Here is a 16,677-nt window from a genome sequence, read left to right as displayed (position 1 = left end):
TTTGATCAAGTCGACACAAGAGTCGTTCTGCTTGTTATTCTCTGAATGAATGCCAATGAAGATAAAATGTTTGTGCCGATTTGATATGTCACTAAATGGAAAGCATCCAGAGTGTGGATTTAACATCATGGTTTAAAGTTTAAATACAAAAAAAATAGGGATGTAGATTTAACACCACGAGTGTTAAATATAATAATTCTCATCGTATTAGTATTGATATAAATATCATGGTATGGATTTAACATTATGGTTAAAAAATAAAAAAATAGAAGTATAAATTTAACACCATGGGTGTTAAATTCACCATATTTTTATATTTATATCAACACCAAGACGGTGAGAATATAAACGCTTCGTAATGTTGACTCATACTCATATCTTTTTACAGTAAAGATTTTAATTCGAACACAAATTTCCTGCTCCACTTAACGCTCGCTGGGTCACTTCGATCTTATCTCTTTAATAGCGAATTCGGTCGCTTGCATTATATCAGAATTAAGTGCATACTAAAAGCATACTATATACATTAAATTAGCAAAATTAAATGTAAAGAATATAAATATTTTAAATGATTAAATATCCAATAATGATCCTGTCACGTCATTTAACAGGATGTGCGTGTATTGTTTCCAAAATTAATTATATTATGCCACTACATTTAGATACTTTATATAAAGTAGCCTTTAATGCGCGCTAATCCAGTGTAGTGCAAATCGAATTCACCATGACTAATATCAAGATGGCAAAGAATGCAAATTAAGTCTTTTTATCCTCATTTTCTCTTCCGAGAATAATTCGCTAACAGTTAGACAGAATGGGATTTATCGCCGTCCGTAATTTTCTTTATTTTAATTCTCTTTTTCGCATCGGTTTCATTATGCAAAGCCTTTGTAACTATTGCAGCCGCAACCGCAGTTATTTAAAACTTCTTTGTTTTCATTATCGATTTAAATATACCGCTTATGCTGCTTTTTCTCTCACGGTGAAACTTGTTCCAGATGATAAATTTTGTTCCTTCTTCTCTCTCCTGATTCTATTTGTTCTTTTCGTTGGGTTTGTTAAATTAATTCGACTGCGGTGAGAGGAATATGGTGTGGACATAATAACTGGCACACGACCAATACTAGAGAATTCGTATTTATTCGTTAAATAATATCCCGTTCGTTATCATTTTTCGCTACGCGACGTGCGTGTGGTAGCCTTATATATTGGTAGCGGTATAAATTTAATTAATAATTTAACAGTATTCTTTCGATATTACTAGTAATTACGTATTCAGTATAATTACGTATTCAGATATCGAACGGCTGTACTTCCGACCCAGTTCGCGTGTGTCTCTCTCTTATTCATTATTTCGTAGAATCAATGAATATTATATTACTTTGATATATTATTATTTTGTGTAGATATTTTTAATTTTATTCGTGGAATATGGTATACTTTTTACAAAATTAATAATATAGTAACAGAATGATTAAAAATTACAGAATGAATATCAAATAAAGTATTATACTGTGTATAGCGCGCGCAACTTCATTAGATGATTTAACATCGGATTCTTATGCAATTTCATATTTTTTTAGACAACAAATTGGAAAGTAACAAAAAAATAGAAATTTGTCTTATTAAAAAAGCATTCTAAAAATACATATTTATTTATGCATATTGTGCATATTTACATATTTGTGCAAATTTGCATATTTTATGCATGTCTGCAAAAAATATCTCCGTAAAAATCCAATATCTAATGATGATCGTCAGACTAATATAAGCTCCAAAAGATGTGAAAATAATAATTTTTTCTCTCCCCTTCTTTTCTTCCTGCTTCTCTTTTTCTTTTAATTTAGTCACAATAAAATCTAAAAAAAGTGATCTTGCAATTACAGCGGAAATGATCTAAGTACGAAAAATAGCTGGAATAGATAAATTTCTGGCAGGTACTGCGATATTGGATATGTATTGCATCTAATCATATAGATGACAGAGATCAAATTTAGATTTGTGCTATAAATTCTATGCGTATGATATATAATTTTCTATCAGATACAAAAAACAGCTATAATTCTAGCTGGAGCAGCAAAATATTTTTTTGCGTGATACTTTTACGCATCCTGTCCATTTCATCCCCTATTTCCCTCCAACGCGCAACGCGTCATTGGATTAACCCTTAAACGTCACATTATACAATATACTTGATCCAATTCAATTGCTTATAATTTTGGTAAAAATGAATATATTATAGATCTTTTTTTCAATTGTAACGGTAGATATTAAAGAATATAATGATGCTAAGCAAATGGTGTTCAGACAATGTAAAGATCAAAATCGGAACATAAAACGTTTTAAAAACATTTTAAAGACATTTTTACGAGTACCATCTAAAGTGGTATCTACAATGAGATTTTAAAGCGTCAAATTTAAATTTTAAGACTTAGATTGATCGATTATTCTCTTCACACTTGACTATGATTGGTCAATTTTTTACGACTTAAGCTTGGTTCCACCAATGTAAAATTAGCTTCATTCAATTTCAGTTTGACTTACTCTTTATTTTTTTCTGATTCTAAGAACTAGAAAAAGGTGAACACAATAAATTTTAACCGAGATTAAAGTTAATCTTACATGGCGAAACCGCGCCTTAATTAAGGTTTAAAGCTTAAATTTTATTGTTTTTTATTTTGTGACACAAGTCGACACAAGTGTCTTTCTATCTTTGTTACTCTTTGAATGTCAAAAAAAATAGAACAATGTTTGTGTCGACTTGTATTACTAAGTGGAAAGCACCCATTATCGTTTATAACTTTTATGAAAGACGATTTTTAAATCTGGTGTGTAAAAGCAGTTGAAGAAATACATATTATATTTGGAAAATAATTGGTAAAACAAACGATTTTAGGATCCCTTTAAAATTTCATTGTAAATATCGTTTAAAAAACAATTAGTCCCGAAATACGATAATAGATAATACACTTTAAGAAAGTGATCAATCATAGTCGAATGTGAGAAGAATAATTGATTATGATTAGTCCATTTCTTAAGACTTTAACTTAAGCTTTACTACATCTGTTTTGAGATATTTTTGTAAGTTTTAGACTTTGTGTTGTTTAGATATATATTCTTTATTAATAAAAAAAATAAACAAAAAATGGAAAAAACATTGGAAGAAGAAAGCTAGGTGTGTGCCACGCCGCAAAGGCATTTTAGGGTTAAAATACCAAGCGTGTTTAAAAAGATAGAGTCGAGGTCCACTGTGTACGCCGTGCGCGCTTTATACATGCATGCGCGGGTGTGTGTGCGTGTGCGTGTGTGTGTGTGTGTGCGTGCCGGAAAGAAAAGGAACACCCACGTCGATCCGATATCGACATCTCGGACGATTGAAAGAAAAATGTATACGGTGCTCCGAAGAATTTCTCATCACGAATCATTCACGGCGAGATCGGAGCAGAGGAACCAGATCGAAACACAAGGCGGCGCCGCGTCGTGCCCGATATGATTCTCTTCCGAGAGTCCGGCGTAATTCGGCCGTTTCTCCAAACACTCTCCATCTCTTTCTCTCCCCCTCGTATCATATGTCCCACATCGTTTCTCGTACCCTCGCTCTCGTCCCCTCCACGTTACGTCGCATACTTGGAGCAGGTAACGTGCCAGCGCAATGGCGCCTCACTGGCTGCACCTGGGATAACCGTTCGCCAGGTTAGGCCTCGCGTTGATTGGCCGATTGATGTAAAACCGGCCGCGGATTGGCCAACGGCGCGGCTCCGCTGGCACGTAGGTTTAATCTCATTTACCGTAGGCGCGCTGGCGTTCAGTTTAAGTTACCTCGGCCGGTCGGTCGGTCGGTCGGTCGGTCGGACGATCCCGTCCGCTCACGTTACAAAGTTAAAACCGGACGTCTCGGTTCCTCGGGGGCCCGAAATTTGTCCCTTCGTCATCGTCGCTGCTACTGCCGTCGTCGCAGTTCGTAAGTCCGTCGCGTCGTAGGAGCGTGCGCGAACGCGAACGTGATCGCGACGAACCGACACCGGTTGGACCATCGTGCGCGAACGCGAGCGAGGACGCGGGAGAGAACGCGCACAAGGCAAGAACGCGTCCGCCACCGCGATGACACGATCGCGATGCGCTCGCGCGTACCTCGCGCGTCTTTGTCCGTGTTGAATACTTGAATTCTCTAGCGCGTCAGCGCCTAGCCTTCCTTCGCCGCCTCAGCGAAACGGCAATCGTCCGTGCGTGAGATGCGTTGTGTGTGTGTGTGCGCGTGTCAACACTCACACACGCAACGACACACGTATATCGGAGTGAGGTGCGCGTGTTTTGTGTGCGTGTATGTGTGTGTGTATGTGTGTGAGAGAGAGAGAGAGAGAGAGAGAGAGCGGGCAACCGCGCTCGCGCGGGTAACGGCTTCGTTTCTTGAGTTTCTTCTCCATCCGTCCTGCTCTCGTCGGTGGTACCGTCGGTAAATCGCGGCCGCGCCGAATCGCCGTATATGCGTGTGTACCGCGATTGGTCGGCGCGTGGTATTTTTGAAAACTCGTATATTCCCCCTCGCGCGTTCCGCTCTCTTTCGTTCCCTTCGGTTACCCTTCGTCGCCCGTCCCTCCCTTTTTTTTTTCTCTCCCGTTATAACTTCGTCGTTAGAACGACGAGAAAACCCACGGTCGTCGCGTCGACGCCGTATGGACGATTTTGAGAAAGCCGTCCGGTCGCGTCCCGCCCGTCCCACACGTTCCCCACGTTCCCCACGTTCCCTGCACGAGTCTCGCGTCGGACAAAGTTACCGCGACGTACAACGCGACTCGTCATCGTCGCGCGATAGGCGTCTCTTCGGCAAGTTTCGCAGCGAATTCTTAGGAAAACTTCTCTTTACAGCCTCGATTTTCGGGCGGAACGGAATATTCATTCTAACAGTTCGCGGGCGATCCACTATTCGTATGCCACTAAAAGATATAAGTGCTGTCAAAGCGTGCTTTCCAGCAAAAGACACAGATGACACATGCCTGTTTCTATTTATATGTATTTTAATTTCAATCTCCTCTTCAGCTATCTCTTTCTAATTTTTGAACTTGGATGAAGAATTCGTTGAATCGAGATTGAAATTAAAGTACATTGATACATTGTGAAAAAAATATACTAATTTTAATAAATATTTGTTTGAATAGCATTAAATGTTTACTAAATGTAAATATATTTTATTTGGTACAAAAACCATTAATTTAAGTGTCATTTTTTATTGAGTAAATATTTATTTACTTGTTAATATTTAATTAGTACTTTTTAAACAAATACTTATTAACATTTAGTAAATTTTTTCAGTGTAAAACCAGGTAATAATGTAACATAATGAATCATTACAGCCTTATTGTTTGTCAATGTTAAACAAAGATGAAATGATCATTGGCTGCGTTCAGCAGAATGTTTATTTTGCAACTGTTGGAAGTTTTCTTCTCGTTGATTGGATTATACTCTTAGATCTGCGTAAATATAATCTAATCAGCGCGAAGAAAACTTCCAACAGTTGCAAAATAAACATTCTGCTTAACACAGCTATTGCATTGCACTGTCTCTTGCTAGAAATCACCAATAGTCTCACTATAAATGCTGTGAAGTGTTTGATTGGCCAATCGGAAGAAAGAATTTTACTAATTGATCAATGAAAGAATGTTTCAAAACATTTTGTAGCACGTTGACGGTATCCTAGTTGTAAAACTGTAATCATTTCAGGTTACCGGTTGATTGTTCTACTTTAGCCAATCACGATGCAGTTAATACAAACTAGCTGTAACGTCATTGGCTAAAATAGAACCGTAAATTGAGAACCGCAACCTATAATGTAATTACGGTTTAACAGAATTTTAGGTCTTGATTAGCGTAGAGACGTGAAAAGGAAAATTTTTACATATGTATTCATGTATATGACACACATATATAAAGGGTGTTCCAGAACGACCGTACCAGGTTAATTTCTTGAAAAATATATATTTTCGTGAAAAATGTTTCAGACAAAAGTTTGTCGACTTCGAGGGTACCATTGGTTTAACCTTGGGCGGCTTTGTTAAAGTCTGAAACATTTTTCACGAAAATGTATATTTTTTAAGAAATTAGCCTGGTACGGTCGCTGTGGAACACCCTGTATATTCACATATGTATACAAAAAAAATTCACTTTTCACATTTCTGTTCCAAGAAAAAAGTTAATATGATTGATCCTCCGGCCACGAGGTGACAAACTTTTGATTGGCCTGTCGTTTTTGTAAACTTTAGTAAGTTAGAATGAATGATCACTTTCTAAATTCTTTGGAGTGAAATGTCTGTCTAAGAACGAAAATTGAACTAGTCTTGAAAAAGAGTGATTCAATTTTCAATCTTTAACAATGAAATTTCACTCTTGAAAATGAGGTTTTTTCACTCTAAAAGTTTTAGAGAGTATAAGAATGAGATAATATACAGAGTGTCCCAAAACTATCGATAAATATTTTAAAGACGGATTCTTCGTAACGTTTTAAGAAAAACCAAAAGTCTAATACAAAAATACCAAAGTTATGATTGATTATGATAGTTTTCACAAATGGGAAGAATTTAAAAATTAGAATTTCCCGCGCTCAGGGATGGCAAGAAGATGGACAGTGTGAAGGTCCACGAACTTCATGCCTTTGACAACAAAATTCAACACCATACTATGGCCGGTATTCATGGTCCGTTCTTATTTCAAGATCGTTTTAAGTAATGTCTTAAGACGCTAATGCGGCTTTCTAATTGGTTCATGACACCTCAAGGCTGAACTTAAGACGGTCTTAAATATAAGATCTGACTATGAATACCGGCCTCTGATTGGTTCATGACATCTTAAGACTGTACTTAAGACGGTCTTGAATATAAGAATAGAAGACTATGAATACCACCCTAATCATCTTGACATCTCTGAGTGCGCGGAAATAATTCTAACTTTGTTATTTGTAATTTTTAAACTCTCCCATTTTTTCAAACTATTATAGCCTCGGCATTTTCGTATTAAACCTTTCGGAGTTTTCTACAATGAGCCACCTAACTTCCAGTTTTAAGACGTAAAAAATTTATCGATCATAGTCAATTATTCTTCTCACATTGACTGTAATTAGTCAATTTCTTACAGTTTAAAATTTAAAGATCGCTCTTTAAAACTTTTAAAATAAAAGCTCACTTTGGAAAGTGTAATCTCACTCTTAAAGATTGAAAACTGAGCCACTCCTTTTCAAGACTGGCTCAATTTTCACTTTTTAGAATGAGATTCCATTTCAAAGAATTTAAAGAGTAAATAACGACTTATCGTTGAAAGCTCATTCGTCTTAAAATATTACAATCTCTCTTAAAAATATTTATCGTTTGGGGACGCCTCGTATAAAAGGAAACGGTACATCTATCCTTCTTTCTCACTCTTGTTTCGACAGATTTGCTCGCGGTCAGATTTTCAAAGATACAAAGTCTCTAATACGCGCGAATGCGCACGAGTCCAGCGGAAAGTTTGAATTCGTCGGTGACAAGTAGACGATCTCGGTAGACCCGCGGTCGGCCTCTTCTTTGTTCAACCCGCGAAGTGTCGCATGGATCGTCGACGTGTCGGTGATTTCAACGAAAATCGATTTTCTCGCTCGCTTCTAACTTCAGCTCGGAGTCACGAGCGCGCGTCACGACCGTCGTGATTCCGACGGTACGAAAGAATGCCCCAGAGACCGATCCACGACAAGGCGCGTTTTTTCTCGTATCCGCGCGCGACGGCGGAGAATGCCGAAACTCTCCGAGATTTTCGCCGCTTTCGAACCGACGCGGCGACGGCTCGGCAAGACGGCCCAACGAATTCGGATGGAATCGCGCGCGAGTGAAGTGAGCCCGCGGATCACCGGTTTAGTGTCTTTATCCACTGATTGCTTCATATGTGATATATAGAAAGCAAGAAAGAGAGAGAGAGAGAGAAGCTGATCAATGAACCGAACATCCTGCAGTTTCTAATAATCGTGAATCAAGTGACCGTGGTGCGAAGGTGTGCGACGGAGTCGCGGAAATTGACGGGAATTTCCGTTGGAGCGTATGCTGTAGTGTGTCTGTAGTGGTGCGTGTGTGTACGGTGTAAGGTTAGGATTGTGCCGTTGGGAGAGAAAGAGTGGCCTTCCCTCCACGGGGAAAAGGAGAGCGGAAAGGATCGGCGTTGCGCGCGATCGCGGAAAACGGAATATCGGAATCAACGACGGCGGGCGGAGCAAAGGGGGCGGCAGTCCTCGATCGTGATTCTGGATTACGCGGGCGCGTCGAGGATCGCCAAGATTTTGCCAATTCGTAAAAAAGGTGAGTGCCCGTTTTGTAAACAGAGAAATCGAGAGTGTTTGCGATGCTCGAGAGAGCTCCGAGATTTCCTTCGGAGGCTTTAGATTCGCTTTATCGAAATCGAGGCGAATTCGGGCAAAGTTGGCCGATCGTTCTCGATTCGAGGAGACCGTACGAGAAACCAGTTATTTCCGTTTGCGATGAACGTTTATTTATGCTCGTGTTGCTCTTCGTGTCTCGAGTCTCGAGTCGTTCGAGTCGGTCGGGCATGATCGATCAAACAGCTCCACCGTTGGCTCTCCGTTTCGAATAGTTTGATTACGTAGTTTGCTGAAATCTCAGATTCTAACCGGTGTCTTCTTGATGAATTTACGTTTAGTATGTTTTTTTCTCTTAGGTAAAATATAAAATCATAATAATAATAAAGATCAAAGTGATTATAAAGTAGAAATCTATTTAGGAAAAGCCACGATGTCGTTTTCTTACCTCAAAAGTGACACGAGTAAAAAAATTAAATTTTTTCCGGAAAAGGGGAGAAAATATTTTTCAACTTGACCTGAGAAAAAATTATTGATTAATTAAATACTATTGGCAAGAAAAATATACTCTTAGAAACATGATCAAATGTTGTTTGTCATTTTTGTTTCATAATTCTTAAAATATTATCCTTTTTGAGTTGATTTGGATATTCTATAAAATATTGTAACAAATCAAGAATAATTTGTCAAAAATGACACAACTCGAAATTTAAACATACTTTTACTGAAAAAATATACTTCCACAGTTTGCTTATAAATTATGTCAGTGTTACATTTTTTGTGTTAATTTTTTACATAATATTTATGTTACTGTCTAACAGATTGGTTTTGTGTTAAATTAACACAAAAATTTGAGTGGACATGAAATTTTGAGTGGATTGTGAAATGTTTTAAATTTAACATAAATTTTCCACCTTTGTAATTTTTCTAACTCACTTATGGTAATAACTCGAACATCACATTTTTTTTAATTGTATTACTTTTGAAGTAAGGGAATTCGATACATTTTTTACGACAATTTTGTGATTAATTTTTGACAATTATTTTTAAATAATTTTTTAACTAATTGTAAGAAATTACTTAATAATTATCATGTCGAACATTCATCACAATCATCGTCAAAAGTGAATCGACTTCTCTTAAAATATAACTTCTACTTGATGTCATCTTGATCTTGTTATGATATATTCTGTATTCTCTCTCTCTCTATCCGAGTTTTAGCTGAATTTCTTGCAACTCTTTTATCTTTTCTGTCTTTTTCTCCAACATTGAGAGAAAAAGAGAAAACATGAACCATACGAGAAATTCGCTTGAAAAATACAGGAGCCTTAATCTTGAAAAACATCATATACTACAAAAATAATAGGGAAACCTATAATATACTCTCTAAAGGACCCTATACATTTCCTATGGATTTTGGTTCTCAGTTAAATCTTCTCATATTTTGAGAAATTGTAGTTTCAGGTGTTCTGATTAAAAGTATCAATGGGCGCAACCTCCTAAAATTAACAGTTTTGGAGATATAACTGGTCAAACTTGGCTAATTTTCATTATTTCGGATAAGTATTAGGCGATATAAACAATCTCGGTCTCATATGATCCTATAAACTTCGAAAAAATACCCAAATGAACGTAATGACCAAAATACTGCTAACATTATTAAAAAAAAAGGTAAAAATATTTGCACTCAATTGAATAAGAGACAGATTTTCATTTTTTTTTTTTTTTGTGAGGTTTCAATCCTTTGGAGTGACTTTCATTCCAAAAGAGTGAAATCTCATTCCAAAAAAGGGTGAAAATGTGCCACTCTTATTCAAGAGTGCAAATATTTTCACTCTTTTTCAACAGTGCTAGTATTTTCACTCTTTTGGGGTGAGATTTAACTTTAAAAAATGTAGAGAGATCGGTGCCGCTCGGAAAACAGATTGCCAATAAATACATCGTCATCTTTCCGCATTCTAGACTTAAAGGCAAATAGGTGATGGTAACGTCAAAAAAAGGTTCGATTTCGCGCCTTTTCAACGTTCGACAACGCTTTGAAGGGAACTTTAATCTCGAGTAAAGCACAGCAGCTGTAAAATCCTATTGAACGCGTTACGGTAGCGACTCCAGCGTCGCCGCCGTCGCGCTGATTCGAACCGATTTCGCCATCACGTACGCTCTCCGGTTAGTGTACTTTCGCGAGAAAGCGGTGTAACAACGGAACACACAATTCTGCCGCGCGAGAGACCCCGTTTCGCGATCGCGAGGAAAAGCTGACCCTGCCTGAGAGTTAAAAAGCCTTTATACTTCAGGAAAATGTTGCGTCGATTCCAGCATGTTTATGAAAGCCGATGGTGATTTCTAATTCGAAACTTGTATTATATATAAGAAAAAAAAAAATAGTACAGCAACTAGAAAATTGAAGAAAGTAGATAACGCTCCAACTACGAAATTACGACAAGCGGAATAAATCAATCTAAAGTAAGGAAATATAATGTTAACCGTTTGTACATAGAAAGAACGATTTTACTGAAGAATTTAAAAATTTAATTACGTGAAAATAATTCTGTTGGATCATCAAAATAATTACGTAGGAATCTCAAGCATGACGAGTAAAGGCCTGCACAAAGTTTTGACATTCTAGCAACCAGTTTGTGAGCATAGTACATAATTATATTTTGAAAAATAAACAAAAAACTCGCTCGTATGCCTACAACAATATATGAATAAACAATAAGGCCAAAGAGGACGAGTAAAAATTAGAGTGTTAAATTACTAAAAATTTTATTTAACATAAATACATGAGATAGGATGTTTCAGTTTAATTACAATTAGCTATCTTATTCAGCCATCGTAATGAACCAATCATTATTTTGATCCAAACAAAATTATTTTCAGATATGTACATCGTTGAAAAATTTGTATTAAATTTAACACATTTTACATGTCTTACAAGGTTCACTTAAATTTAAGTGTAAATTTAGTACAAGATGAATATGTTAGAAAGTAGCACAAAAATATATTATGTAAAAAAATAAGCACAAAGAAGGTAATACTGGCACAGTTTGTAAACAAACCGTGGAAGCATATTTTTTTCAATACAATTAATATTTATGATATGTTATTAAATTAACCTATATTTTATTCATCTTAAAATATATACGTTTTAAAACACATTTTTATGTTATTTCTTCACTTACTCATGAACTGTATTATTCTGACCCTAAGAAATTCTTTGAATATCAATTTAACACAAATTATTTAAATAACATAATTATATTTATGTTAAATTAATACCCGAATATGTTAAAAATTCAACAAAATTTTAATAAGGATTTGAGTGGATCATTTCTAACACAAATCCGAAATATTTTTTACTGTATATTTATTGTATTTTTTACTGTATTATTTTAGCTAAATTTTTAGATACTTCAGTAAAATCCTTCTTTCCGTGTAGTAATTATAGTTGGATAGACTACAAAAATAAAATAGCTATATTAACGAAAAATATTATTCACACAAAAAGTTTGTGTGCCATTGTACGTTTGATTCATTTTAGGAAAATGTTTGTCTAAACCAGAAGAGTATAATTGTCACAGTCTATTACGAGTTCTTGTATGCTTAAAGTCTATATAACTTATATTATTGTCCCGTTGTTTCACCACTATTTTAGTTTGTATTACTAACGAAGCGACAGTCCAACTACATCAAGATAGTTCGACTAACAATTTCTGTAGTGTTGTCGCAGCTACAAATATTAAGTTATATTTATTGCCGTGACTGTATTTTGATAGTCCTTACAACTATTTATATTCTCATGACTTTATAAACTGGTTTGCGTGGTCTTCAACTTCACATTCACATATTATAGACTTGCCAGCAGTACTTTGTTTCTTCTGACAATGAGTGTTTTAATTATAAGTCTAGAGGTCTGTTCTTTTTGAAAAATGTTCTAAACCAGTATACATTTATGCAATAAGTTGAAGTGAAACAAAATTTGTTTTATTGCAATTTATTGCACCAGTGTATACCGGGATACCGGGGTTCAGAACATTTATTCGGAAAAGAATACATTTTAAATTATAAATTAATCTCTTCAGACTTGACAAAGAATATTGCTAATTAATAGATAACCATATTAGTTAGACAAAAAATACTTTTTTGCCTTAATTAACAGTTTAGGAATATTTTTGCCCGTAAATTTGCAAATATTGTATGGGGTCATCGCATTGACTAATAAGTTACATTTGTCTTTCTCATTTCAGCGGTAATTTCCTTGATTCACTTCTTTTATACATATTTTTTTATTGCGCTTATTTACATATTTTATTTAAATCTTCTCTTTGAGGAAGCCCCATCCAAGTCTGAATCTCATGAACTTATTTCATTCTATATGCAGGAAGTGTATGAAGTTAGCATCCCAACATTAAAATTTCATAGTCTGATTAGAGTTTCCACTTTATTTTGAAGAGACTAATATGCAGGAAAATATAAGAGCGCGCGACTCGAAAAAATGCCAGATCCACTGTTCGCCGTTGGCAGCACTCCGTTTGCTGAATCCATTTGTCTTTATTAGCTGTATTTACATCTGAAAGATGCTGCACGAAACGCACGAACGGAATTTTCCGCTTCAATGGTCGCTGTTACGTGACATACAGCGGAAATCTGATGGAAAAGTTTTTTATGTTCGCGAAATCGATCGTTTCGCAATTCCCATCAATATCTCTGATTATCGCTTATTATCGTCCACTCTAATAATTCGATGAAATATGAACAACTTGTGTTGCGCATGAATCGAGTAACAGATTTTTTCCTCTTTTTACCGCGCGTTTTCCCATTTTTCTTTTAGTAATCTCTTATCTTTATTTTTCGCAGTTTGGAATCTGCGGCGATTCGTGCTTCGTCGATTCGAATTTCGCCTCAGCATCATTTTAGAGAGACGCATATTTGTACAGCAAACAGCTTTTAAGTTATATGCCGCAAAAAGTATCAATAAGTCTCGCGACTACTTTTACCGATATAGATTAACTTTAATCTCGGTTCAACTTGTTCTTCATCTTTTTCTAGTTTTAAGAATTCTAAAAAGATGATAGAAATAAGTTGAATCGAGATTAAAGTTAATTTATTGGGTTGGAACAAAAGTTCATAGCGCTACGAACTTCAAAGTTCAAAGTTGTAACTGAAAAAAATAAAGAGTTAAAAATGAACGAAATTTAAATTTAAAACAAAATTTTAAAGCTTAAAAGCCTTACTTTCGGAAGGTTAGTATGTCTTTTAAATTTCTGTGAATTTGATAATTTTACATATAGAAAACGAACTGAACAAAATTAAAAACTTTCTTCTCACTTCATGGGTCTGTTACGTGCCCAAAAAAAACTTACGAAAATTTTCCACTTTCTAACGTAAAAGTTTAAAGATTTCCCAATAAAATTGTTTTTTAAAAATGTTTCTAAAATTTTTTGTTACCGAGCTGTCGCGGATTAAATAAAAGGAGCATTTTAACTTTGATTGCTCGTAACTTCGTGAAATAAAATATACCGCTAATTTAAAAAAAAAAACAGATTGTTAGAGCTAAAATTCGCTCTATCTGCTCTATGGTACCAATTGGCATAATTGCTAAAATGTTTTTTTTTTTTTTTAACATGTATACAATACAATACATGATACAAATGAAGTAGCGCTGGGGACTTTTGTTCCAACACAATCTATTAGTGGAAACGTACATCAATTGATTAACTCTTTGCGGCATAGTTACATACCTATATTCTGTTAAGTCGTTTACGATTTTTACAAATTGTTTACATTTTTTTTATATTTTTTACTCCTTTTTTGTAATACTTGAATTCCCCTTATAAGGTGTAATATCATCACACCTTAATCTCCCTACAAATCTGACGAATATCAAGTTTTGTTGAAATTGAATTGATAGAAAAATGTATGTCGCAGAAAATTAAGAGATATGCATTTTCGCGAAATTGAATATTTATATCTTGATGTAAGAATATATAATATATCTTTACTGACAAAAATGCGTTATCTGTTTCAGAAGGACACACGGACAGGGATGGCATGAGGGAGGGCTCCGGCAACGTTGCCGACGTGGTGAGTAGATTCAATACACTTCTTTCAAGAGGTCTGTTTTTTATTCCTGCACTAGACTGCACTAGAACTCTCTTTCTCGCTTTCGCCAAATATCAAACTTTATACTTATCTCACTTTAAGTTCCAAAAGTGTACACTAGTTCAGCCACAAAAAACAGACCTAAGATTTACTTCAGTTTATTTTATCTTAACCCGGGGATGCGACCAAATTTTTTGAAACCGCGTTCCGTCTTTCGCATAGAAAAGTTCCGTCGATGGTCGGCACGCAAGTCTATTAAGTTGGTTATTATCGTTATCTTTTGGCACCTTGCGTCAAAGTGACCGCATTGGAAACAGCCGCATGGAGTATTTTCGAAAGCCTTCGGGCTGTTGGCGTCGAGAAGTAGGCTACCGGGTTAATACTCGGCATAGAGACGAAAAGAGAAAAAGAGAAGGTGGAAGAAGGAGAGGAAAGGAAAAAATTAGGAAAAGCGAGTGGTATGAGAAACAGAAAAAAGGAGAAATTTAATACCTTACATTACTGAGATAATTGATCCGTAACGATATAACGCGATGACTATCTGACCACATATGTGATTTCTTGCATTTATGTTTCGCTCCAACAACTCGACAGAGACGACATAGTAAACCGAGAGACCGAAAGGGACAAAATGTATGACACACAGTGCAAGTTTGAACCAACGACTTGCTAAAGGGACAAAAGCGCGAATATATATAGTGCAGATAACAGTGAAACACGAATGCTTCTATAACTTTGCGAAAAATCGGACGTATTTTATTTTCATGTTTTACAATAATCTTTTCGGTTAAAGTGTGTAATTTTAACGAAACTTTCTAGTACCGGTTTCCTCGTAATTTCTGATGCTGAAGCTTAAATAAATTGAGTTGATTATTAATTAAAATAATGAGTATGTTATTTATGTAGGAATGCGGATACTAAGTAAACAATGCCTCGTTCGAGTAATATCCGCCAATCTATTGTATTAATTCCTCTACCATGTATATTAAAATTTCGTAATGGATTCTCTCATTAAAAGTTATCGAGTTTTTTGATTTAAAAATAAATTTCTATTATTAAACTTTTTCCACTCCGTCACCTTTGATAAATTTCTGTTCAAACTCTGCATTGTGATGAATTGAGTAAAAGGAAAAATGTTTTAGGTGAAAAAAAATCTCGAACGATATTATATAAGAACCTTCGCAATAGTTGACTCAATTTTAGAAATTACCGCCTGAATTTACCCAAGAGAGAGATATAAAACAATTTTAATAACTTGAAGATTAATCCTATTATAATTAATTCGCACACAGTCTTTAAATAATAATAAAATGTTTTTTGGAAAGAATGTTTTTGTCATTTTCATGTTAAATTTGTCAGTAACATCGTACGTTTGATTTATCGCGCTTCAGTTACGATTCGACGATGTATAAATTGTTGACTAAAACATTTGTAAATTAATTATGGAATATTCAGATATTGAATAGTTAATAAATAATTCATGTTAATGAAACGCATTGAAACCGTTCTATTAATATACCATTAATATTTCATATGTTCTACTTCTTGAACGAACGAAGCTTATTTTCAACATTATAAATGTTTAGACTATTCGGTATTAAACACATTTGTGTACATATAATAAAATTTCGTGTTGAATTACGAGCATTTATTTACGTTTTAATTATTCAATTACATGGGTAATCAAAAATAATCAATTGTCATTGTCCTAATGCGATCGTGTTCCATTTTGCACCAGCGAGGAAACACGACAGCATTCTCGGAGAGAGTGACAGGTGACAACAGTCGTTGCTCGTTCCTTGTTACTCGCTATTCATTATGCAATGCGCGACAGAATTAGATCTCGTTATCGCCTCGTACGATTTTACAGCGTCAAGTTGGCCACGTGTCGTAATAGACATGAATGTAATCGATATTAATCGACACGTTTCACGGCGCAGACAGTCCTATGTCCGTTCGTCGGACCGATCGCAATTAACGGCACGGTATTAATTAGCGGATTTATCTGTACCGCGTGTATACGAATACAATGCTTCGTCGCCATAAAATGTATGTATCTCGCGTTCCATTTGTTTCGTTAGTACGCTTAAACGAGATTTGGATACGTTTCATCTGCGAATACTAACGCAGACCGTAGATCTCCTAGTATCGTTTGAGTATGGAAATTTCAAAAATATATTTTTGAAGTCGTTTAAAAGCGTATCATATCTGCAGACCGTATTATGTACTATCTTCTTTAGAAACTT

The 16,677-nt window shown here is 35.5% G+C and overlaps 1 protein-coding gene across 2 annotated transcripts in view; it reads left to right on the top strand.

Moving 5' to 3' along the window:
* The first annotated feature begins 7,646 nt into the window (after nt 1-7,646).
* Nucleotides 7,647-16,677, top strand: part of LOC108732050 (Ankyrin-repeat, SH3-domain, and Proline-rich-region containing Protein) — an 85,233-nt gene continuing 76,202 nt past the window's right edge. The window contains exons 1-2 of one of the 2 annotated variants that reach the window (XM_018462664.1): nt 7,647-8,312; nt 14,358-14,413. In XM_018462664.1, coding sequence (XP_018318166.1) covers nt 14,381-14,413 — 33 coding nt within the window. In that variant the 5' untranslated portion in view covers nt 7,647-8,312; nt 14,358-14,380. Of the gene's footprint in view, nt 8,313-10,774; nt 10,793-14,357; nt 14,414-16,677 lie in introns of those variants that run through there. The other variant, XM_018462666.1, reaches the window with a different exon arrangement.

The sequence above is a fragment of the Mycetomoellerius zeteki genome, unplaced genomic scaffold, assembly GCF_001594055.1.
Source record: "Mycetomoellerius zeteki isolate Tzet28-1 unplaced genomic scaffold, Tzet1.0 scaffold145, whole genome shotgun sequence".
NCBI lineage: Eukaryota > Metazoa > Arthropoda > Insecta > Hymenoptera > Formicidae > Mycetomoellerius > Mycetomoellerius zeteki.
The sequence above is the reverse complement of the archived record's forward strand: the minus strand, read 5'-3'. Positions and strand labels throughout refer to the sequence as shown.